General features: G+C 35.2%; 1 protein-coding gene across 2 annotated transcripts in view; it reads right to left on the bottom strand.

The window, feature by feature from the left end:
• The window catches only part of PLCL2 (phospholipase C like 2), a 98,996-nt gene that overhangs the window by 7,945 nt on the left and 63,375 nt on the right, over nt 1-27,676 (bottom strand). Inside the window, exons 5-7 of one of the 2 annotated variants that reach the window (XR_005263209.2) lie at nt 24,507-24,595; nt 13,372-13,447; nt 103-165 (exon numbers count right to left, since the gene is read on the bottom strand). Coding sequence is in view for 1 of the 2 variants with exons in the window: in XM_027451028.3 (XP_027306829.2) it covers nt 56-165; nt 13,372-13,447 (186 nt within the window). In the remaining variant the exon portion in view is untranslated. Of the gene's footprint in view, nt 1-55; nt 166-13,371; nt 13,448-24,506; nt 24,596-27,676 lie in introns of those variants that run through there. The other variant, XM_027451028.3, reaches the window with a different exon arrangement.

Here is a 27,676-nt window from a genome sequence, read left to right on the forward strand (position 1 = left end):
AGTAATGACCAATAGCAATATTATATTTAGAAAAACACAGTAGCTAACACATTACCTTTAAAATTGTAATATTCCATGTAAAACTTTCTACAGATTTTTGCAGCTTTCTTTCTTTCAAGCCTTCTCTTGCTCCTATATTGTGCAGGTTTTCATGAAACTCCATTGCTGTAGAGAGGAAAAGAGAGAGGAATATAGCATCTTTTAAAATTCATTTTTGTTATCACTGAAACAGTGATTTGAAACTAAAAGGTAAAGAACAGTTTAAAAGCATTAGAAATTGTATTCTTCAAGCAGAAATATATTTGACCTGGTAATCCAAAATTATACAACATGCCAATACGCACTGATCTCTCTAAGCCAAAATCCATGCTGAAGTACCTGTTGGGTCACTGCCATAGAAACACAGAGCCGAACAAATATTTACTATACAAAACTATTCTTAAATCACATTTGAATATGTCGCACTATATGTTAAGACCTTTTTGTGCATCTCTAGGAAGTGGAAGCAGTAATTTCATTAAAAATATTTAATGTTTTATGTCTCAACAAATGTATTTTGTGCCTCGCTCTAGTACACACTAAATTTACCTCATGGTTGTCCAGATAACAGCTTACATGCTGGGATCCATGCAGAAAACAGCCTTCCCACCTCACCCTGAGGGAAGGGGTCTAAGCATGAAATGGCGATGTCAAGCAAACCACCAAGGACATTTAACCATACTCATGTAAAGTACTGTGTCCACAGAACCCATATCTGTCAATCCCCCAACCAAAAAACTTCCTGAAAAATCCAGATTATCTTGTTCATATTATATTTCCCAATACCAGATTTCTAACTAGTTGAGAAACTAAAGTTCTATCACTGTTGCCAAGTATCTTTTTCCATCATCCAAAAAAAATAAATTCCCAGTATATCACAGAAAGATGATCCCTAGATCCATAATTACAGCATTACATTTTGAGAGCCACCAGGACAATACAGATTTTCTTATGTGCTATCATTTATCCTTAGACTCTACTCCTGAACTTTTGGAGTTCTGTACTCAGATTCTCAGCACAATAAATAAATCAGCAAGGTGCATGGAAAATAAGCAGGTGACTTGCAATGTAACCCCATTACCAGCAGTTCATAAATTGAAAAAAAAAATGTGAAAGGAGGTAGACTAGAGTGCATGCAGTACATTTACAGAACCACAGTAATGGTGTACTAGCCTCATATCCACCGTTATAAATAATCCCCTTCAAATCCAAACCCACGGAAGTAGTGTTTGACAACAACCTTGCACCAAAGCTACTCAGAGATTGAGAATTGCTCTGAGGGACTGCATGATTGGTGTGAAATTGGTGCTTTGCAGATTGCAGATTCTAATTTATACAATGTCATTAATAAGTCAGACATGGCGACAATGTCGGCCATGTGTTCTGCTAACCAGAAGAGCTGTGTCTGTGGTGCACTGACTGCTTTCTATGATGACCTCCTTCTTTCTTTACGCTCATGCGAAGTTACATTTCTATTTTGTCAGACATTCCACTCCAGCTAAATACTCCAAGCAGTTAGCAGCAACATCTCATTGCCCTTTTTCAAAAAATGAAAGGAAGTCAAATCATCCCACCAAGGTACACACACAAACCCTTGGCAAACAATTGCTGCTTGATCACACCCCTCTCCTCAGCTTTTCTTAGGCTGGATGGGCAACTCCCCATTACCATGGTAAACTAAACCTATCCAATTCTAAGGCTAATCATACAGTCAGAGACAAGTAGCTTTGAATTACATTTCTGTTTCTACTACCGTTTTGCCAGGTACATTTAAATGGATTATTTCACCTCTTAGTTTCATTTTTTCCATCTACTGATTCTAACTAATGACATTCCCTACAAAATACAAGGCAACCTGAGCTTTAGTTACAAAGTATGAATGCGGTACAGCATTTATTGTCGACTACATTTCTCTCAGTATTCCCCTTCTCTGTCCCTGCTTGTTTTTCTTGTGTTTTATCTTGGAACTGCCCATTTCATGCATTAATAGTGGCAAAGTAGTAACAGAAGTTTTAAATTCCAAAACAAAACCAACTTCTTAGAAGATAACGAAAGGAAAAAAGGGAAGAAACAGCTTTTCATTCACAGCTAAATTAATGACAAATGACAAATATGTTCACACAGTCACTTAAAAGTGCCTTTCAGATAAGCTTGCGGAAAACCCTGAATTGTAACTCTCTTTTTTTTTTAGATAAATTCACAGAATTTTTTATCTCCTTCAAAGTAAAACTTCAGCTCTTGCAGTCATTACGATACAGTAAGAAAATCAATTTTATAAAGCTTAATTACTTCTAGAATTATTAGTCTATTACTTGGATGATAACAGTCCTTATGCTAACCTGATTTATCACTCTTAATACGTTTTCTGCATATACCACCTGTTTAATCAAAAAAAAAAAGTTGTTCATGCTTTCCATTTTACTTGCACCTGTTAAAAATATATCATCTACAAGTTTCTGAGTGATCATGGAAATTATATTGAATGCCAGAGAACTGTAATGCAATGGTAATGTCGTTATTAATGTATAGTCATATTCTCCCGGTGAAGAGAAAGTCCCTGAAGTATAAAAAAGTTCCATGAAAGAGCGAAATGTCCTCACTGGGTTGGATGGGGCCCTGGGCAACCTGATGTAGAGGGTGGCATCCCTGCCCATGGCAGGGGGGTTGGAACCGGGTGATCTTTAAGGTCCGTTCCAACCCAAGCCATTCTATGATTCTATGACCTCCTTTTCCCTTTGAAGGACAGTCTTTTAGATGACCAGACAGCATGCTTGTCCTGCACTCTCAACAGATGCATTTCTTAACTTTTACATTCGGCATTATCACTTAATGAGAGCCAATGTCAAACATAAATATGAACATGAACATGAAGTATATAGTTGAACAAGAAGATGATATAGGAGGAATCAAGGAAACACGGTCCCCCACAAAGTACTTCTGCATCACTCCAAAGTGTGCATTTGATCAGTTCAGTGGAGTCATTTCATTTTGCTGCAACCTGCACAGCAAATAGCCACTAAAAATAATGCCTATGTGACTTTAGTGTTGGCCAAAAAGTATCCCTGATTCCCACCCTTTTTCAGAAAGATCTGTCAAAAATAAATCACAGATTAGCTCTGAACAGCATCTTATGCTTCAAATATACAAAACCAAAGGCTATCTTCAAAATTAAAGCAAATATTTTACTAACTCTGCAGAATATCATAAAATCCCTAAATCAAAACTATTTTCATCTGTAACTAACAACATTACTGTAATGCCAATCTAACATTAAATGAAGCACTACCTCTCTCAGCAGGCTGATGGGAGTGATCTGTCTAAACATGAAACCACTCAATTTAGGAGACCAGCAGAAGGACTGGTATGACAGCCATAAAACTCCTACTGAAAGCTCTCCACTTCCATCTCCAAAAAGCAATTTTAACAATCATCAGCATAGATACTCATAGTAATGTGTACAGACTCTAATTATATAGTTATACAATTTGAAGCTGTCAGGAAGGGTTGATGTAGTTGACTTCCCAGGTATATTTCTAAAGAGTAATAGCATTAAAAAAGAGCTGAGAAAGGTTCAGAAGAAGAATCTCTGTGCAGAAACACCTGGCTAAATGAGAACTGCAATAAAATTTTGTCTCTAGGGAAAATTACAGTTGGGAGGAGAGACAGCTCCTCTCACTCTGAGAGAAGTCATCTGTGATAGATTTTTTGATCCCAGTCATCATAATTGTGTATAAAATGACATACAGCACAAGAACAACAAGCCGACTTATTAATCATACAGATTTAACCAGGTAAAAATCAACAGCTTGAGTTTTTTCTAGAAATAGGTGAGGCACCCATGCTTCTGAACAGCTCAAGAATTACACTGCTTACCTATCTTTTGCATCTTATGCAGTTACTAATTATACTATCAGAATTAATCTAGTTTATTACTAGTGCAATGAACTGATGGCAATTTAATCCACCCCATTTATTACAATGTTGAAAAGAATTTTTACCTCTATAAAAACGTTAAAGAGATTATCTAATCTTGAGGTCTATTTCGACCTATTGTTTTGAGCAAACACATTACTACTGACGAGTGATTAAAACCTGCCTTTTAACTTAACTGAAAGAGCTTAGTCACTTGTGAATTAAAGTGCATTGACCTACAACACCTTAGGCTAGCAGGTTTCACTTCATATCAGTTAGAAAACTACATATGGCCAATTGCAGTGTAAGTATTGAGAGTTGAGATAGTTGGTTTTTTGAGGAATCCTTAGCAAAACAGTGAGCAAAATACTTGCTATGCTGTATTTCTAAAGCCAAATTTCTTCTTTATATACCTGTTTTCATTGATGAAAACATTCTTGCCAAGAACATGATTTACAAAATTTATATTGGAGATATAATTATACAGCAGGTGGGCTTCTTGTTCTTTTCTTAACAAGTAACTTTATCAATGAAATATCAAAATGGTAAAACATTGGTAATAAATATATATACTCTTTGCCCCCTACCTAGTAGTCCTAATATGAAATGGATAGCAAGCATTTTTCCATACCTGCATAAAATATATACTACTAACAGATACTGCAGATACTGAGAGCATACTGTAGATAAACTCTTAACATCACTCAAGTTAAATATATTTTATTTAATTCTTTGTAGAGCTCCTTGATTTAAAAGCAAAATGAGCATTTTTCAAAAGATTTATAAAGGAACAATAAAAATTAAATAAATATTAAATATTTATAAAATTTGAGGAGTATACCAGACACCTCTTGATTAGGTTATTATATATTGCAGCTCAATTACTATTTACACTCTTCTCAAATGTTTAGAAAGCTTCTGTAAATCAGTTGCATACAGAAACCTGTTCCTTACAAGGAAAAAAAATCCAAGAAAGCACTTTAGGCTTGAAAATTTTTCTTCTTAGGAAAGGAAAGAATTCTAGGAAAGCATTTAAGCTTTAAGTACCCATTTCCACACATAAATGTTTAATCTGTGCATATAACTGCTATGTTCGCCCCCATCTTTGAAAGCCAGGGCTTTAATTTTTTACAGAATTGCAAATGTTTCTTAGTATTTTTCTTTCAGCTTATATTGCTTGAACACTCAGGTATTTCAACCTCACAAATAATTTCTATTTAAAACAAGGTTTATCAGAAAAGTGATCAAGAAATATTCTGGTTACCAGATCAAATCTCCAATAAACCATATACATGTACATCATATCAAAGAAGCCATGTCATGGAAATCAGTATAGCTATAAATTCTCACATAATTTTGCTTGTAGAATGCTTCTATACAAAATTTAAAATGAATTTTAATGAATTACTACTTAGTGTACCTCTGTATTAAATCAGTATCAATTCCAGCTGCAAAAACAGAGTTTTAACAGGAACTAGGATTAGACTCACACATAATTCCAAGCACCTACTTCCCAGTGAAGTCAACTGAAACATTTTACATCATAACTAAAGAACCAGATTTTTTTTTTTGCAGATTCTGAGATTTTTCTGAGATTTTTTTTTTTTCTTTTTGTCAGATTGCTATGCATTGGCTTCAAGAAGTTCCAGGTCTGAATTACTTGCATTTAAAATATTTAGATTAATATTTGATAAAATAATATATTAACCAAATTTGTTACTCAATATCTCTTTTAATTATTTCAACTTGTTTGGCAATGGTACAGCAGTACCTTCTTAGTAGGTAGAAATGTTTCCCAGACACAGATAGCCATGTCCCACCTCTACAGATAGTTAAATGTGCCTGCTGCCCCTTTATTCTTCAAAAGTAGGGAAGAAAAATTCTTTGCCTAAGATAACCTTCTTACCCCAACATCCCAAACTGTAATGGCATCACAACCTGCCTAATGCCATCCTCTCTGCTAGGACAAAGTTAGTATTTAGTCTTTCAATCCTAACTCATCCAGTTCCATATTTCACAATAATTCAATTTTCAACATAAGGCACCTTCTTTAATGCTGGTGAACCAGTAGGAGATAAGATGGTCTCACAATATGCCAACATTTTTATGAACCACTGTCAGCAGAGATTCAAAGTAGCTGCTGCACCAACTTTATGTCCTCTTTATAAGAGGACATCTGTGACATCTGGCTATGATGTAATTAAAATGTTATTACTTCTGTAAGTTCAGTAACCAGCTCCAACTTCATAAACACTTTCAAGAACAATCCTATGTACCATCAACTTTCCAGACATCACAAAATGTTTATCAAGCTATGAAACACACAAACCCACACACCAACACTTTTTGTGTACCTCCAAAAAAAGCAGTCGCTCAAAACACACTGAAAATTAGGCCTTCGCATATTAAAATATTTGTCCTGAAAAGAAGACTCATGATTTCTCAAAAACTTTAATCTACAAGGACACTCCTGAATGAAGACAGACTATATTTCAGAATGTAGGTGGATTTAAGACACTATGACATATGAGACTACATATGAGACTGAATTACTGCTGTCAATAAGGGCAGAAACACAGGGCTGAGAGGGAGGATAGTATTTTTTCCACAGCTGCTGCTTCCATCTTTTATTTATCAGCCTTGATCCTCAAGAGACACCAGTGAAAGTCTAAGAAAAAAAATACTAATTTTATTGAATGCTAGAAAGCACAGATTTAATAAAGACACTGATACATGGCACATTGTAAATTCTCCCAGTCTTCAGATCCTGCTGAGCTCACTTTGTTTTATTGTCAATAGTGATTAGTATCACTTTCTGTTCCACAGGAATGTTATTTCTATTTTCTTTAATAATACCTTCTTCTCCAGAGTAGTTGGTTACCTTTTTCTTTCAAACTGTCTGATTAAAACAAGTTAACTACAGAGCCATTTCCCCAGCTCAAACTCAGGATTTTTTTTGTTACTGTTTAAAATATGAAGAAGGGGGTGGGTATTTGAAAGCCTGCTCACCTTTTTCAAGTACAGCCCTTCAGCTAATAAGTCATAATACAAAATTTGTCTTTTAACCATACTGATTACTAACTCTTTTTTTCTTAACCTCCATCTATGGATAGGTTGGAACTCTTGTTAGTCTTAGCAGCTGTTGTACTTGTTATGGTGTCACATTTAAGTAGACAATCTGATGGAGGGGATAAAAGGACTCCTCATTCTGTCCTGCTGTTTTGGAATAGATTGTAGTAAGGATAAAAATATGGCCTTTGATCAGATTTTAGTACACAAAGTATCTGATATACTTGTGCATTCTAGTGTACTTCTCTGTATCTTCAGGGATATAATTATTCTTGTCCCTTTAATCAGTTTAACCATAGAAGGTGACTGCAAAAAAATAAGAACTACAAGCAAACATCAGATTAATTTTGTATATATTTCTGTACTAGGGAAAGGCTATTTAAATCAAGAATCCTATTTTAGTCTCTTACCACTATATTAAGACTTCTAGTACATAACCATATTTGCCAATCATTTTTGCTCACTGACTGCTGAAAATTGAACATGAAGTTCTAGATATTCATCATTAATATGACCTGGTCTTTTACTGGGCTAGAATTGCATTAACAGTAGGAAAAAAAAGCTTTATGTGAAGGGGCAAACTCAGAAAACGATGCACAGTCTGTGTTAGTTTAAGTGTTTAACCCATACAGTCTTGCATGTACAGTATTTAAAGATAAATCTACTTGGCAAAATAAACTGTAAATGAAGTTGAATGGAGCTAGCACAAAGGGTGTGAGCATATAAGGAAGGGCAGAATGGGATCTGAATGTGTTAACAACCAGAATGCAAAGACTAGAATCCTAAGACTGTATTTCAACTATAAACATAGGCTATAGCCCGTGTCACCTGTTCTGGTGAGGACAAACTAGGATGTTCCACAAATGATTATTTGAACTGTGAGAATGACATAGAGATATATTTAGCCAAGGAGGAAGCCATGGCTTCCTCAGACAAGTGCTAGAACAGCTTCAATCTATTCTCATTAATTTATTTATGAATGATGGAGGCTCAAACTGTTTGATTTCTTGATAAGACCATAGTGCTTTGGATCAAAAACTTAAATGCAGGAAGATGCAGCTGGGAGTAGAAACTGAGATCACTGAGAACATCAAAGAAAGTATGCGAGATGTATGCTAAGAATCACCAACCCTTGTACATGATATATCAGATTCTCTTAAAAAACAACACCATCCAAGGTATTACAATGGGTTATGCACAAGGAGTGCTATATGAAGAAGTACAGTGTATGACTGGTAAGAATAACAATGAAGACAGAGATTTAAGTACAATGGAGAATAATGATTTATTCACAAATGCTAAATTAATCCAAGTCCAGTTCTCCATGCTTTTACCCCATGATAGAATATGGCTTCAATAATATTCAAGACACAAGAGACAGAGCTGGGCAGTATATATACAGCATAAGTTGAGCTGCTGTGGAGCTGTACCTGCAGATGCTTAGTGGAGTTGCTTGAGGTAGAAGGATAAATAGAAGAGAAAAAAAAAGAAAAATAATAATAATAAAAAAAAAGTAGAAAAAATCGATTATACATAGTAAAAGGAGAAAGAAAAAAAAAAAGGTAAAAATGATTCACTGAACACAGAAAGTAAGTTGAAAGGCATACCAAGAAAAGCAGTGCTAAGAATATGCCCTTTATTCACACCTTTCCTTAAGTATCAGAGACAGCCTGCTGTGCTAACAGACCCTCATTATTATGTTGCATTTGTATGGGTAAGTGTGGAGAAATTAGTTTAAACAATTTGATAGCTGGCTTAGAAAAAATGGGAATAGGAAGAAAGTGGAGAAAAGCAGGTATTTCAAAAGAATGGAGACAGGATTAAAGGGGCCTGTTGGGAATAAATGTTGGGAAAAACTAATCTAGCCATTCTCTTCCACTGGTTAAATAAAAACTCAATTGTTTGTCCATATATTTAGTCAAAAGTGGTCCTCAAGATTTAATTACAATAAATTTATTTTCCTCTATTAAGTAGTTTACCTAATCTGCATATAACATACAACATTATTCTGTATCACATATGCTTTGTTTCAACGGACCCTAAATCTAAACCCAATTTAGGCTGCAAATAATTGAAACACATAGTGAAAGAAACAGCTCCGTAAGCAAGCAGTTTTGCCGAAAGGCTTAAGCCGTAACAGTGGTGAGTTATAGCTATTAGAACAAAATTAATTTTATTACTTTAGTTTTCAGCTCCAAGAAGCAGTGCCAGTGCTTGCATGGACATTATTGTAATCTTTTTTGCATGCAGTATGACATAACTTCTTCCCAATGGGTATTGTGCACCATGTTTATCTTTGACAGCATCCAGAATGGCTGGAAGTTCTTGAACACTGTATCCTGTTCTTGACATTGCTGATAGACTGCACTGGAGTACATATTAAAACATGTACTCATCTTCTGTCTTTTACTACTTTAATTATTTAATAACGCAAGTCCCTGCTGTTTTTGTTACTGTACAGATGGAATAAATAAGACGGTCCCTGCTCCAACAACCTGGAATCAAAGCATAAGGAAAAAGGAGAACAGATGGGTAAAGAAAGAGGGGGGAGTACAAGGAAGCAATGAAAACTATTTTTGCTAAGGTAGTAGGAGGGCATGTGTCAATCTAGCTATATTTGTAGGAGAATTTTAAAAACCAATTCAAAGGAAGTAGCCTTGTGGATGTTTACAGTGAGCGTGTGGGACAACATGATAGAAAGCAAGATGACGGCTTACGGTCTATCAGGCAATGGAAACTCTTGCTACTAAATGAGCAAACACAAGAAAATGAAAGCAGCTCAGTCTTGACGTACAATAAGAAAAAAGTAGAGAGACAAACACAGAGAGAAACATCATCAAAATGACAGCAGGAAAATGATGTACAAAAGGTAAAACTAAAATGGTCTAACTCAGAGAAAAGAATCGTAGTGTTGAGATGTTGAAGGTAAGAGGCTGTGCAGGTGAACAGGGAAGATTATACCTCTAAAACCAAACAGAAAAAAGGAGATATGAATGATTTGCACATAATGCCAGAGTCTGTATTTATGCATGATGTTGGCAGTAAACTGGCACCATTGGAACTGTATACAGGAATTTCGTTTCCTTCTTGTAGGTCAAGGATAGTTGTTTTGTTTTTTTCCCTATGCACATTAATTTATCTCATTGATGTTACATTTCACAGACTGTTTTTATAACTTGCAGTGTCAGGAGATCCTCCTATACTGTTTCACGGTCAAATCTAGATTTGATTACACTCAATAATTCTTTGTTACCAGCAAACTGTGCTCATTCATTATTTGATGCTGATCATTTAGTGATTACTTGGAATATCACACATCCTGCTGAGACACTGCTGAACACCAAAATGAATACCTAACCTTTGGTTCTCTCTTTTAACCAGTAATTAGCTCAGACAGTATTTGAATTAAAGTGAAAGAATACAAGCAGTGATTCAAAAGAGAAGTGATGTGAATTGGGTACAAAGGAGGCCAGGGATGGGATAAGGTGACCTGGATATTCAAATTCTTTATTCCAGAGAAGACAGAATAGCATTTTAGGTCTTGCAACAGATTAAGGGGATAGACTGGATTATCTTTTAACTCCATTTTTAGCACCTACACTGTATTTTCTTGCACTAACTTCAGCTGGCTTAGTAGTAACAAAATAAATAGTGCTGCAATTATTTTAAAGTAATTCAGACATTTCTTATTCTCATAATATTATATATATTCTCATTCTGTTGAAGAATGAGGACAGGGGGCATCAACACAATATATTTTTCCAGCATCCTTTCATTAGTTAGTCTAGCTAAAATATTTTAAATAATTATTTAAGAACAGAATCAGTTGAGATGAAAATATGCAGATATGAAGAAACCAAAAAAGATTTTTGATATGGTTTAATTTTTAAAAAACAAGAGAAGAACAGGAGTTTACTAAACATTTTAATATTCATAGACAATATTAACTGCAAAGAACCTGAATTCTGAAAAGAGAAGAGCCATAGGAAGAATCATATCTTTGCTTATTCAAGAGGCTAACAACCTACGCAAGAAATAAAGGTACAGTTATTTTAAAATTAGTTCTGAAATTTAAAGGAGGCCCAAAAACTTATAATTAAATTTAAGCTAGGGAATGATTTAATAGAGAAAATCCACTTTGTATTAGACAGATTCTTCTTACAAGCCTGTTAATGACAACAAAATTTTATTGCTTATTGGCAACTTACCAGTTTTTCTTATTTTTGTAGCTTTTTCACTCTTTGAGCCACAGCACAAAACAAACAAACAAACAAGCACTGACAAGGGCACAGTTTTACTTTTCCTTCATCCCAAATTACATTGGAAAATGCATAATTCTTTTCTCAGAATTAATTAGAGTAGCATCTACTGAGATCATGAGATCGATCAGTCTTAAGAAAATCTTTGAAAAATCATTGATATCCTAAGGTGGCTCAATTCTGTTCATTCATCTTAAAAAGTACCTTGATGCTGCAGGGCTGAAGCTGCCCTAAATAGCGGGATCTGTTACATAATCCATACTTAGGCTTATATCATTGTGCTGTAGGTTTCTCATTTAAATGAGATCAAAATCTCTCTTCACTATTTAACATGGGTTTAAGTCTTTAGCCTTCTTAAACAAAGGATTCTTTGACCCAACTGCACTTTGTGTCAAATAAGGTTGCAAGACGCGGGAAAATCAGACCAGTGCAAGCTTACTGGAATCTTTCTGAGCTAGTTGCCAACAACATTTTCTAAAGGGTAACAGTTCTAAAAACATGAGGCAAATAGGCAACTGCCTCTCATCAAGGGAAGTTACCTGTCTGAGACACTGTTTTAGCTAAAGAATATGGCACGCTATCACCACAAAAATGGGAGAAGATTCAAGAAGGAAGTGTACAAGTCTACAAGACAATGTCCTTATGCCTGCACGTTATATTCTGGGTTTGGAATTTTAGATAAATATTTGCATCTATCAACAAGATACGTGAAATCTTATTTTTGCCACTCAAGTTATTTATTATTGTTTATGTTTGACAGCTCAAAGTAAACAAGACAAATTATATTTTTCAAGTATTTTCAGAGTTCTATGGTTCTAAATTTCATAGTGTCTAAGGAATGTACACTGTGCATAAAGTGGGGATCCAGAAATTCAGAGCAGGTAACATTCCTGCTGCTGATCTGAGCAACTGCTAACAGAAAAGCGTTTGCAAAGAAGTGTGAAGATAGGACAGCATTCTTTTTTTCTTTTCAGGAGAAGCGATCGCAGAAAAGAGAGTGAAATTTACAAGACATCAGAGAAGGGGATAAAAAAAAAATGAAGAAAAACGTGGAAGATGATGAGAGCTGCTAAAGATCAGCTAGATAAAAATATATTTGTATATAAAAAGCTTTTGCCCCCTGTTTGATTCACCAACAACATGGATGGTTACAGAGACTTTGATTCTCTGACAGCCTTCCTGTTTCTGATGCAACATGAGACGCACCATTACTCTGAGCAAATGCATGACATTGTTTAAAAAATAAATGAGAAAGATCAAAAGAAAGCCAGCATAATTAAACAGTGTGGTCAGAAATGCTATTCAAAGTAAGGAAGCAGCCTTCAAAACTCAAATTTGTGTCCGAATGAGAAAACCATTGCAACATACCAGGTGAAAAGAAGCCATTTGTGAAAGGACTAAGAGCTACAGCATCTGTTTCAGATGTACGAGAAACAGGAAAACTTCCAGCGAATGTGTGGGACCAGTAGATCATAACAAAGCTTTAAAAAAAAAGACTTTCTGCATCCATGGGCTTTGAAAAGACTGCCACAGAAGATACATATAATTGTCTGCATAACCAGTTTTATTCTGAATAGATAAAATGGTTAGTAGCAAATATGCAGAAGCTGAGGGTATCCACCTACCAGATCTAGAGAAGCTCTGGGACAAAATATCTGAGCTTATTATTATTATGTAATTTTCAGGAGGCAAGATAATTCAACAAAGCTCTTGAAGACATTAAGCTTCCAGGGAAAAAAAAGTTCTCACATAGTAGAGGAATAGATATAAGTAAATCGTTAAAAGCCTTCACTGAAGGAAGATGATTTTCTTTCCTGTAATCCTGTGTTTGCATTTGTGGAAATGAACATTGACAAGCTACTGTCCATATATAAAACGTTGATTATTTCCAAAGCTGAGTTGCAATTCTATAGACCTTCGATTTCAATGGTTTGAAATATCCTTTTCACTGTTATTGCACATGCCTAAACTAATACACATACATACACATATTTGCTGTGGTTTAATAAATAAACTTAATTGAAAGTTACAGGAAATAAAGAAAAATGTCTCAAGTTCTTTGCAGTATTTTTAAAAGACAGCTTGCACTTACCTGCTTTCTGACATTGTACTATCTTCTCATACAAGCTATCTGTATTTTCAACTAGAGTCCTGATGGTCTGAATCATCTGTAGAGACAATAAATTAAAATATACAAAAATATCAGTAAAATTATTTTTACTGGCAATTTTAAATGTGCAAAATATGCTTTAGTTTGAATCCAAATCAATAATCTAATATTTGTTGTTAACATAATGAATACATTCTTTTTCATGACCTGGCAGAGAAATGCTTCAAATCTGGCATAAAGACACAAAACCCACCAGTTGGGGGGATTGGGATCTATGAACATTGAAGTAAAATTACTACTTCATAATTCATTGCCTATCAAAACAAGCGGAAAACATACAACTATTTAGCAGGTAATTTGCTTTGGTTGGCTTGGGAGAGACTGTCTGGATGCAAGTTTCCTCCTCCTTACTCACTTGGGCATCCAGGATGATGATTGCTCACCACCCAGTACTTCCTTTTTCCTACATATCATGCCATGCTTCTCTAGATTCATTCCTCTATATTTTCCCTTTCTGCGGCTTGACCTGTGCGTAACACTGTGCATAACACTGAGATAACACTCTAAGGAGGAGAACGACTCATTCTAGGCTAGCACTGGAAGGTAAAGAAAATAAATGATTCCCTTACTTGATCTTTCTAAAGAAAAAGCCTTCCATGAAAGCTCAGCTGAAAGCACACTAATTAAGAAGGAACTGTGCAGATTTTCAGCCTAGGGTATGGATTCAGAAGGATGGGCTTTCCATAACCCCTTACCCACTAACCTCTCTGGTATCCAATTGAGCAGACAGATTTCTCTTCACCAAAACTTTGGGCAAGTTTGACATATTGCTTAAGTGGGTGTTTGTGTGGAACTTTATTTTCATTAAGAAAACACAATTGCTTTTTATGAGCATGAATTTTCCATGTTACAAAGAAGAAGAAGAAGAAAAACTAAAACAGATATTCTGCTCTAAGAGGCAGGACTATGGTAGTTCCTCCTCCCACCTATTAGAAGGAGCCTTCTCCTTTTCCACTGGAGTGACATTGAGGCTGTTTTTCTGAACATTGTTCAAAGTGAGACATAAATTAATTTGGAGAAGTAGGTAAGGTGAGCCTCAGATTCTGGATCACAACAAGTGTGCAAGCGAGGAGGGAATATACCGGCATGGATGTAAACTATGCTACTAGACTTCTATTATTTTTAGCTACACAAAAATCTGGTTTAAGTAAATGAGAAACTATTTAAAAGTAATAATAGGTCTGTTTCTACAGTGGCAGTTTGTTTAAAATGACAGAATAAAGAAAATGATGAAAAATAAAATTTCATGTTTATGCTACATATAAACAAAATATATAAGCATTTTTGAGTATGTGGAGGTCATTGTACTAGATAAATTTTACTTTTAAACTTCACATCCTGATTAACCTGTATTTAATTTCAAAGTATATTTATCCTGAATTCCTGAGTAATATTAATTCTTTAAAAAAGAAAAAAAAATAAATGCAAATTATAACAATAAATGAGGAAAAATAGTAACTTGATCAGGTTGCTAAGCTGCAGGTGAAATACTTTGGCTTTCCAATTTTTAACTGGATTGTTCTTTGAATATAAATATCTATGTTCACTCAGGCAAAAATGGGCTTTAAATAGAATTATGCTAATTACTAATTAGGTGTAATGAAGAAAACTATTATACAGAGAAGCATACTTTAAATAAGATAATATTTTACCCAGGCAGCCTTTTACCCAGAGAGCACTGCAAACCAACTATACGTCATTTGTCAAGAAGAAAGCTGGGTTTCACTGTGTTTCATTACTATTAGCTCCTTCAAAGAGCACTCAGAAATTGAAATGAACCAATCATAAATTTGCTTGAAAGGGAAAGATTTTGCCTGTTTCAACATGTATGTCAAGAAACATTTCCTTCTGTAGTGCACTTAAATGAAGAGAACCAAAACACAGTTGACTGCAACTGCAAATATTCTTCCAATAACCAATAATGTTATTTCACTAACTAGCTTAAAGGATATTGTAAAGCACTCTACACTGCTTTGAAAATCACCTTGAAAAATGAAATGCTGAGCATGTATCACTCTTGCTTAGTCAGGGTGAAAATACAAGGTAATAAGGACTACAATGTGATTTTTCTCTTAATAAGAACCCTTTCACCTGAGAACACTTTTAACTGGAGTTCTTAAGAGACCAGTTATGCTGCCTATTCAAGGCATAATTGTTATGGAGGGACTGTGCAAAATATTGTGACTGCGCTATGTTAGTCTATTCTGTGTTACTGACCCCCTGTGTATAGTAATACAATTTTCTACGTCCCCACTTCTTTTATATAATACATTCCACATGAAGATCAGATAATTCAGAAATAGTAGAAACAGCAGCAGATTAGAAAACTTTCTCTTTTGCTCTGGGGCACTGCACTGATTTTTAGAAATAAGACAATTCAAAGATGAATAAAAATGCTTACATGATGGTGTTTCTTTTTTTTTAGTTTCTGTATTGATGAAGTAGGAAAGTTGTACTACTTTTGCAGAAACACAGAAATGAAACAAAACACTGTATGAGTGCTCTTTTGTCATGATAACATTAACATCAAAGAAAAGATAATAATTTGCATTTTAATATTTCAGAGTTCTAGTATGGAAAGTTGCTTTGCCTTAATACTTAAATCAAAATCAATGTTCCTTTTGCCAATTTTGAAAAAAAAAATGCATTTAATGGGAAAAATTATTCTGATATGAATTTGCTAAGCATTGCTAAGCAAAAGTGAGTGAGCTAACAAAAATTCAAGGGTTGATTCCCACTACCATTCAATCAATATCTTGCTACACCCCGGTTTTGTTGATGTCAAAGAAAATTATATGTTGTTTTTGTAATTTTGTATATGTTTACTTTTCTGGGCAACAGAAAATGGGAAATACAGAATGGTACACCTTGAAAGGTAAGTTCTGAAGTCATTGAATTTTGTAAAGTCCACGCTAACAGTTTGATCTATTCCTTGAACTCTGCTTGCTATAAATTATGCAACCATTTCACCTACTTACCAGAAAAACTGTTAGTATTCTAACTAAAGAATGAATGGCAGTAAAGATGTACAAAAATATTTTGATTATGTATTTAAGGTTATTTAATAATCACTAAAAATTATTCAAGAGTTCTCAGTAAGTAGTAGAAACCTTTATTACTGTATATTGCCCTTGTATTTAAAAACACGATGACAATGGTTAGAAATTAAAAACAATTCTTTGCTTGAAACTAACAGAACTGTATCACTAACATTGGTACGATTCACCACTTACATGACTGTCTCCCAAACCAAATGAAAAAATCATATACTTAAGAACATATCTATCCTCTTTCTCAGCAAAACAGAATATAATATAATATATATTATATTCTACATATATATAATTTAATATATTATCTTATTATCTATTAATATTATATATTAATATTATCTATTATCTATTATCTATATTATATAATAAATATAATAATTAAAAGAGACAGTCATAGAAAAACTAACAAACAAAAAACAACAACAAAATCAGGTCTGGACTATTCTTTAGGCTTACTTTTTATGCTGCAAAGCTTTGTTAAGTCTGTCTTGCTGTTTTACTGAAGAGGTAAGGACTATGAACTAACACTATGTCTGTATGCATGTATATGAGTGCTCACATGGATGTACAGACGTTCCATCAACACTATTTGAAACTATTCATCCACTTTCAGCTGAATTTGAACAAGAAGTGAAGATCTATTACTACTAGGATGATGAAGATAGCTCTTCTGGTAGAAGATAGAACACCCTATTTATTGTCCCAGTTTAGGGGAAAGACGTACATGTAGATTGAACTGAACCCTAAATATTTTAACCACCACATTCCAAAAAGAATACGGATCTTGAGACAGAAATATATTTTTAAAATAAATAAATAAATAAACACCACAAGATTTATTAATTCTTCTGGATGAGGAAATGGTTGGTAGCATACCAAGAGATACATCAGCTGCATTTTAAAAGAATCCAGCCAACGATAAGAAACGTCTGGCTGATGAAACTCAGTGAGACAGTACATATTCACTGACAGCGCTGCAACACCAAGGATGAATTTTATTTTTAGCAATTAAAGCACTCTACACGATTCAAAATCTGTGAAGAACATGTGTTAACAATACTGCTAGATCATTACACCAACAGTAAAATTGAAACCATACTTAAAATAGGTATAAACCAAATATTTAATAAAACAGTTATCTCCACAAAATGTTGCTCATATTCTCCCTTCTTCTCAGATCTCTGCATATTAAGATATACCTCTAAAACCACAAAATACATTCCTGGAAACAGTGTAGTGTTCAATGGCCAAACTGATGCTGTTGCATGTACTGGGAACTTGAACAAAACGTGGTCAGCCCCAATTAAATATATATATATAAATTCTATCTAAGCAGCCAGTATTCAATGTTGATGCATCAGAATGCATTTTTGTTGTGGCACTGGAACAAGCAAAATAATTGTTCTTAATCCTGAAAGGAGTGTCACCTGCTGCGATCAGCTTACTCTGAAGTTGCATAAAGTCGTTTTGAACTATATATACTGCCTTTGAATTTCAGCTGGGAAAGAATGCTGTTAGAGCAATAGGAAGGAAATGTACTGGAAAATCAGATTCTGAACTCATTTTAAACCTCAGAACACAAATGAATTGTTCTAACAGTGAGGGGACGGAAAGCATTCTGAAATGTCCAACTTTTACTTAACACCAGCACACACAATAGTAGCAGACTCCTAGTAAGCTGGATACTCCTGTTCACATTACTGAGCTCAGTTCAGAAGTTAATGACCAGTGATAAAAACCTGACAGCTACCTGACAGCTAGATCAGTGCTACTCGGTTTTCAAGAGTAAAGGGTCCTCACATCTAATTCAGTCACTGGTGGCATACCACAGGGGAGATACTGGAGCTAACAGTGTTTAACATCTTCACTTATCACCTGGATGACCGGGCACAGCACACCTTCAGCAAGCTGCCAGAAGATATGAGGCTGGGAGGAGGGTGGCTACAGCAGGCTGGAGAAAGGGGCTGCCAGGAACCCCACAAAGTTCATCAAAGGGACGTGCAAAGTCCTGCCCCTGGAGAGCAATGACTGCGTGCGTGCACTGGTACAGGCCAGGGGCTGACAGGCTGTAAAGCAGCTTCACAGACAAGGACCTGGGGGCCCTGCTGGACAACAAGGTGAACACGCTGAAGTACATCACCAGAAGACAGAGGAGGGAGGTGATCTCCTCTCTGTTCCTCATTGGTGAGGCCACATCTGGAGCTTGGGGCTCTCCAGTACGAGAAAGATAGGGACTCACTGGAGCAAGTCCAGGGCAGGGCCACAAGGATGGTTCCTTAAGCAGTGTGGCATCTTTCACATGAGGAGAGGCTGAGAGGGCTGGGAATCTTCAACCTGAAGCAGAGAAGGCTCATGGGGGATTTTGCGTAGTCATATACTGGAACAGGTTGTCCAAAAAGTCTGTGGAGTCTTCATCCTGGGTGATATTCAACACCCAGATAGACGGTCATAGTACTGGGTAACGTGCTCTAGCTGCCTCTACTTTGACCAAGTCTGGACCAATGGAACAGACGATTTCCACAGGTGCCTTCTGTCACCATATTTATATTCTATGTAAATAAGGATTTTAGTAAAGTTGACATCTCCAACCAAAGAAATTTTTAGAACTGAGCTTTCTGGCAGGAAACTGATAGAAGCAAGAACAAATATCAATAATAACTTTATTATAAGCAAAAATCAGGTGTGCTTTAGCCCAGACAGTCCACAGTTGCTAGATAATGAAGAACAAGTGATCTTTCTACTATCTAAATACTGTCCAAAGCACCAAGGTAAGAAAACAAAACAGCTAGCTGCTACTTCTGTGCACAGTGAAGACTTCTCACATCAAACTAAAACCAATTTGAAACAGTAAGCTATTACGGAAATGTTGTCTATAATAGAATTCTCCTGCCATGCAAGAAAATAATTTATCACAGAACGGTTGAGGTTGGACGGGACCTCTGAACGTCATCTGGTCCAACCCCCCTGCTCAAGCAGGGCCACCCAGAGCAGGTTGCCCATGACCATGTCCAGATGGCTTCTGAATATCTCCAAGGCGGGAGACTCCACAGCCTCTCTGGACAACCTGTGCCAGTGTTTGGTCACCTGCATGTTAGAAAGTGATGTTCAGACGCCTCCTGTGTTTCAGTTTGTGCCCATTGACTCTTGTCTTGTGACTGGCCACCAATGAAAAGAGACTGTCTCTGTCCTCTTTGTCCCTTCAAGTACCTATACCGCACTCCTGAGCCTCCTCTTCTCCAGGCTAAACAGTCCCATCTCTCTCAGCCTCCCCTCATACAAGGGAAGCTCCAGAACCTTCTTCATGTCGGTGGCCTTTTGTTGGACTCTCTCCAGCATGTCCATGCCTCTCTTGCACTGGGGAGCACAGACAGGCACTCCAGGTGCAGACTCACCAGTGCTGAGTAGAGAGGAAAGAGCCCCTCCCTCAGCCATAATATGTATCACACATTGTAATTATTATGGTTCCCTTTAGACTTTAATACAATGCCTTTCTCTGAGATGAATGCAGAGGTAATCTACAGAGCATTATGCTTCTTCCTAAGCTCACTGGCATATAAATATATATACACATAATGCTTTAGTTTTCCACTGAAGTGGCCAAAATGCAAGAATAGCCTCACAGTTTCACTTTTTCAGCCTTCCTTCCCTCTCTCACCTCCTTCTGAGATGTTTTATGTTCTAGGAAACACATACATGGAACAGGTTTTTTTTGTCTTTGCAAAGAAGCAAGCTGCAGTTATGCCATAATGCAATGCAGGAGCATAAAAAAGATGAAATCCATTTATCCAAACAAACTCTTGTAAGCCCAAGAAAAAACAGGCCATCATCTGTTCTTAATTCTGCAACATCCCAAAATGAGTTAGATTTGTCACAGTTCAATCAAATTTACCAAAGGAACCAAGAGTCTACAAATTATGTATTAAAAAGTCTGTATATTCTCTCTTAATTTCTCATGAGTAAAGTAGTTGAGAAAAACTAGGCTGAAGACAGTGAAGACAGAATAAATAAACTAACCAGCAGCTCTCTTCGAAGCTGTGCATGCAATGGAATTAACTCTTAAATCCAACAGTCATTTCCCCTTGCTTTCCTAATGTTTGGGCTGTTAGAAAAAAAAATTATTTTCATCTTTTTTAAGCTGATAGAATGAAAACACTATGTAAGAAGGAGAGAATAAGGAAGCATATACAGGTATATATATATACATATATATATGGAAAATAGTGTATATCTGTACAAGGAAGCAGAAAATTAGCATCCTTGGGAAAAAAATAATAGGCAGTATTGTTTTGAAACTAAAAACGTCAGTGAGAGTTCAAATAACCACATTTTTTACATACAAGGGGTCAGAAAGACAAACAGAAGATTAAGAATTTATTGGGAAAATTCTTGGGAAAGAAAACAAGAACTACTATTGGAAATTTGGAATACATTTAAGATAAGTTGCTATTCATCTGACCTATTTTTATGATCTTCCACTAACATGCTCTTGGACTACATTAGAGACAGGACGGTAAGCTAGATGAACTTTTTTCTTAAGTAGTACTATTATTTTATGTTCTTATGAATAGTGTGAGTCAGACATTAGCCATAACGGAATTAGTGAGAGAACACAAAAAGCTTCATCATTCATGCTCTTAACAAAAAATGAAGAGATCTGTGACTTCCCAGAAGCATCAAGTTGTCATTATCAGAGCTTTTCATTCAATGCAGAACAACTCATAGTTTACAACATTTGGCACTGAAGCCTGAACATCCAAAATTAGACATTTGTTTCTGCCCTTGTGGACTGAAAAGCCCAACATAATCTGAGGTTATCATCTGCAACTCTGGTTTTGGAAGCATAATTGCAACTTGTAGTTTAGAATGACCGTCCTGTTATAAAACAGGAAAATAAAAACTAGTAATAAACAACATAGCTCTTTTTGAAGAAACTCCCCAAGCTATTCATCGTATTTTCCATCAATACTTTGTTTTTCAATAGTTCTTGTGACAGACCAATAACTACAAAAACAGCAACTACTTAAACTCAGATTAAAAAATATAATCTGCAACTATTAAGCATGCCAAAAAACATCACCTAGGTTATTTGCAGTATTGAATTGCAATGAATGATCTATGTTTGCCCTTAGATCTCTTCACATGTACTGTATCCATTTATGATCTAAATAGATAGTTCTGAGGACATCATGAAGTCACAGATCTTCAAGAGTATTTAGCTATGTTGGGTAGATCAAATTTCTTGCAGATATACCTACAATCTATAGCCCATTTAATGGAAAAATATACCCCAATGCAAACATCAATATAAATAACTGTCTTAATAGCTATTTTCCTGTTGGTAAAGCTCAACATTTACTCCTGCTTTCAGGAAAGAACTAAGAATTTTAAGAGGCTAAACAATTTAATAATAACTTCATTTCAATATGAGCTTTTGAAAAGGGACTTTGTCAAATGCTTTTGGAAAACCCAAACAGACTAAGCTCCCTTGTCTACATGCTTCTTGACTTCAAAGAACTACAAGAGATTAATGGGCCATTCACGTTATAAAAGCTGTACTGACTCTTCACCAATACGACATGTTTTTCCATATTTCCACTAATTTTCTTCTTCAAAACAGTTTCTACCCACTTTCACAGTACAGATGACAGGCTGTCTGATCTGTAAGTTCTTGATTTCCCCTGGAAATATTTTAAAACACTGGCACCACACTAACAACTTTGATAGTCAGTTTTAAGTGTGAGGATACACACAACAATTAGCAGTTTGGATATATCAGTCCTTGAGAACCTTTGAATGAATACCACCTCTTTCTAGTATTTTTTTTTTCTCAGTCATTTTGTGCTTCCTTTGTAATTTCTTCTACCAGCAATGCAGTTAGAGATGAGTTTTCCAATGATTCCTTCATATAGCACTGTTTCATGTGAACCTTTAATCTCCCTATGTACACAGATGCAAAAAATAATTTAGTTTTATGGCTCTATTTCTTTTCTGAAGCTTTCTTTTATACTTTGATCAACTAGGGGTCATACACACTCTTTGATGGGCTTCCTGTTTCCATTACTTTCAGAAAATAATTTATTGCTATTTTGAAGTCTGTGCATGTTGTTCATGGAATTTTTCACAGTCACTCTCTTATGTTTTATATTTAACCACAGTACAGTTAAATATCTATCCCATCTTCCTCATTTGCACATGATTTCAACTTTTTGGAGGATTCCTTGTTGGAATGCCCATGGAAATGGACTCCAGAAGAAATGGAGTCAAGAATAACATTCTAAATCAGCTGGGGAAAGCACAGCTTTCACAGTCTGTGCCAGTTGCTTACTCCTCAGAAAAGATGCCAGATGTAAAAATATTTTCTTTAGGTGCACAAAGCAGACAGAGGTCAGATGCTATCATGTGATTTAAAAGAACACGAGATCCAAAGACTGAATTTGATGACAGTACATTGGAGACCATCTTGAACTTGGAATTCTCTGAAACAATAAAAAATCTAATATTTAGATCAAAACAAAGTTATGCAAGAGCTAAAACAATCTATTCACTCATTCTGTCTTAGGAGACAAACTGGTAATTAACAGCACTGGACTTAGTATTTCTTTTGTTAGCACAGAAGTTTGCAACTACAAAGGGTAATTTGCGGAACAAAGGCTTCTCAACCAATTAAGTCTGGAACATTAGTAAACTGAGATGAAGTGGAAAAGTCTTCATCTACACGTTCTCTCAAGATACAATTCAATAACCACAGAAGAATGACTGCGATTTCTCACTGTATTTGGAAAGTAACCATAACCAAGAACCTACATCAGCAACAAGATAATATAGATTTTATGAGATAAGCATAACTCAAAACAGATCTGCTAATCATTCCTTGAAAAGATTGCATTCCACAAAAGATGGATGTAGTTTTTGTTTCTGTCAGAATTATAAGCTTCAATCCAACATGTCTGATACAGAAGCAACGCACACAATTCTCTGTGTAGACATCAAAATGAGTTTTAAAGGTAAAGAACATTTAGGATACTAAGCAGCCGCCAAAATATGAGAGGACTGTTAATATTATACCAAAACATTGATAATAAGTCTTTTTAGACATATTTTTTTTTTTAATAAGCCCTGCTAGTGCTGGTCCAGTCTATAACTCTTCCATGTATAGTATCAAAGTATCTACTTTCCAACAGGATGGACATGTTCAAGCTCAAAATATAGGCTACCATAATTAATTTACATGATTGGCCAAATTTGCAACTGTGTAACGTGAAGTCAACTTCAACATGATTGCATATGCAGTCAGTTGTATAACTTGAGTGAGTAGTTGAAATGACCCAACAACCAGGTAACCCGATGCAAGCTTACTGTCAGATTCTGTATTCTGGTTTACAGGCTTTAATGCATTTTATTATCCCTCATTTTCATCATCTCACAACTCCCACCATCAATAAACATAGCCATGCTTTTGATCTTGTCCCTAGGCTGCATTTACAAAAGTGATTCATTTTATTTGAAACAAATAAAGAGCTCCTATACTGTCATCTGAATACATTTAGAATTACAATGTAACCTCAATGTTATTTTAAAAAAAAAAAGGAACTGTGAAAATGTGAACCTAGCAGCACTATCTGATTAGGATTTAATAACAATCCTAATAATGTAGCAGCACTACTTTATCTTCTTTCACACAAGTACAGTTCTCTGTGTTTTCTGTGTTAGCTCTCCCCCATTATGCTTGCAAACACCCTCACTCAAAAAGTTCAGAAAACCTCATCTTCATCAGGTGGGACACTGCATCCTTCACTACGGACAGAATCTGGCTTCCTTTGTATGATGCTCTACCGTATCTTTGCAGTGCTATTACACTCATCACTGAATAATGCTGCAGACTTAGGACAAGATAAATATTTTTTTTTCTCTTGCCATAGTATAATTTTTTAAGGTTTACTTACGGTTTATCTTAAAGGTCATAAGACATAAAAAAACATGCAATGGTGTGGAAGAGGCACTTGCCTTAACTCCAAGCTTCAGTCTGCAGCACTGATCAGTGATGGGTGTGATGACACCAACAGAGTGCATGCTGAAGTATCACATAAAGGAAGCTGAAGTTCATGAACGAAAGGGAAAAATAAAACATTGTTAAACAGTGAAAAGAAGTTAGGGTGTAAAAATACTCAGGAGCATGGTGTAGCTAGAGAAAAATATGCAACTTAAGCTTCAGTCTTTCTCAAAACTTCAAAGTTTTATTTGTTTTTCATCCTTAAAAGACACCCCAACTCTCATACCATGGATAAAAGCAGAAGATCCTCCTATTTCCTTGGTGAACTTCTGGTCTTAATAACGCTGATGCAAAACTACTCAGTAAGCTCAAAGAGTCAATGTTTTAACACACGAATAGTACTAGCCTTATCATTTATAGCTCCTCCATTAATGTAGTAGTGAATGCTGACAATTTAAAAAAGTATTGTGCTATTTTTTTATATATATATAAACAAGTATCTAGTGATATGCTAATTAAACTATCATCTGTCTCAGTTTCCTTAAAAATTATAGGTACTCGTGTTAGACTGAAGATACTCTCTCCTTAGCACGTGCCCTTGCAGTGCTGCACTCTTCTGTAATTATTTCAATGCAGACTGACCGTCTCACTGTAAAAGTCTGATATCCTTTCTCACTTTACAGCACAAAGATGAGCCCTATAATCACTCTCAATGTAAACAAATTCTTCTGAATAATTAAAAGTCTTGGCTGAATAGCATTTTCTATGCCTATTGTAATTTTATAAAGAGGAAGAATATTTCTGACAATTCCTTCCTTTGCCCCAAATATTCTGACCCTGAAGCAGAAGTACATTGAAAATATTACAATTGCCACATTCAAAATTCATGCAAGGTAATAACAACCTATGCATTTATGTTATTAACCATGTTTATTTAATAAATATTTAACACAACCTCTGTTATCAACATAATTTCATACTTAGCATGCTGGCACACTGAAAGAACACGGCTGAATATAATTTTGACCTACACTGAAGCCTAAACCAGCAAAAGAATAAGTATGTAATCATCACTTTGATAGTACATCTACCCCTTTTCTTAATGCTGGATCAAGACTTCTCATTAAGCTGAATTTTACACCCACCTGTTCATTAGCAGCGTTAAAAAAATTCCCAAAACAAACAATTGAGTTTTATAAATGACAAATAAAGTGTGTCCTTTTGAGGGCTTACTATATTAATTTACACCAAAACCAACACAATTTACGCACTTACCATTTGCAACACAAAACAATTTACACACAGAAAGAGCACTAAGATAGTATTGGACTCTAAACATCTGGCACTACAGCAAATTTCAAAATCTGAGCTAAATGGCTTCACATCTCTTCTTCTCTTGAGGAAAGGATGATATTGTTGTCTCCCACTGTTTGCCCATGAGCTTTCAGAAACTAGAGCTATCAGTATGGCTCCCATAGCTCACTACATTTTCCAGTAGTCATTTTCTGCTGATTTTAATTGCTTAAAACCTTTTGTCCAATTTGTCAGACCAAGTTTTACAAATTGAAATGCATCTCATTATTTTCATCTGTAAGCTTTATTTGATTAAAATAATCATAATTTTGATTAATCTTCAATATTATCTAGAGCTAGAAGTTAGAAGTGGTATACTCTTCTTATGAAATGGAGTCTTTACCATTTACGGAAATGGAGATGGAAAAACGCTTTGAACATGCCATTATATAAATATTCTACTATTTTAATATATGAAAATGAAGTATAGATTTCTAAAGCCACAAATATGCAAATCTGTGCAGACTATAGCATGAGGGAAAAAAAGCAATGTGAGAGACAAAGGAAAAAAAAAAAAACAAATTTGCATTGTGAAGCTTTCTGGTGATATGAGTCACCTCTATGTAAACAGCATTCAAACAAAAAAATATATTTAAAAATTTAAAAATTATTATAAAAATATTTTAAATACTTAGAATAGCTTAATAACTAACAAGCAGCTGCATTAGAACAAACTGCGGGTAGAGAAGCTTCCATCAGCAAAACAGAACTTCATTAAGTACGTGTTATATGTGTAATCCCAACCATCAAGCCTTTTTCCATCCTAATTATAGTGATATCCTATAAGCTACCACTAAGAGGATATACCACTATCTTCTTGTAACTGTGCTGCCACTCAAATCAAATTCTGTTGTATTTACATCATCATTAAGCTAGAGAAGCTCTACCTAAATTGTTAATTATCAGTGAGTACTTTTTGGAGTCTGGTATAGTTTTATTCTAGAAGTACTTCAAAAAAAAAAGTTTAAATATATATATAGGGAACTGAGTTCCTGGTTTCTCTCTCCCCCACCCCCATTTAAATAACAAGGACAGTTTTTTAAATGGTGGTTTGATCCTGCCAGGAGAGGTTTCTCATTTTAACACACAGAAATAATGCAAAATTATCCTAGAAACATTTCCTTATTGTCAGATGATATATCAAATTAAATTAATTACTAAATAAATAAATAAAAACTTAATTAGTCTGTACTAGACTACTTAAGCAGAGATAAGGAGGACATCTCAAATCACATTCATCTGCTTAATGGATTTTTTTTCCATATTTCAAATTAATGCTAGGTAGATACAATTTATTATTTCTCATTGTATCAGTTCTTCTTACCTTATTGTAAAATGGTTAATTTCCAGTTTCTAAAGACACAATTTACATATTTACTGAAGTTTAAGGGCTAAAATTAACATTGCAGTCGATTACAGATATAAAAATGGCTAATTAAATGTGATCTGTGAGAAGGATATAGCAAAGGAAAATGAAAAGGCATGTGCAGATTTCAACACTTCAAGTTGCTTTTAAAGCTACAGTTCCTAAAGCCATTTCCTTACAGTTTTCTCTCTGCACTGTCAACACCAAAAGAAATGAATGTCCATAAAATGAAAATGGAAAGTAGAAAACAATTTTAAAAGGTTTACAGATATGCAGACAGCTTCAATTTACTGCAAAACAGGTAAATTAATACATCCTCTTCATGTTACATCCTCTTGATTATAATCACTTCGCCTTCTGAAGTGTACAAACATTTATATTTGCATGCAGTGTATTAATCTCTCTGTTTTACCTGATATGAAAACACTACCCGTTGCTGCATGTTCATGGGAATAACTTTCAAGC

This window comes from Anas platyrhynchos, chromosome 2, assembly GCF_047663525.1.
Source record: "Anas platyrhynchos isolate ZD024472 breed Pekin duck chromosome 2, IASCAAS_PekinDuck_T2T, whole genome shotgun sequence".
NCBI lineage: Eukaryota > Metazoa > Chordata > Aves > Anseriformes > Anatidae > Anas > Anas platyrhynchos.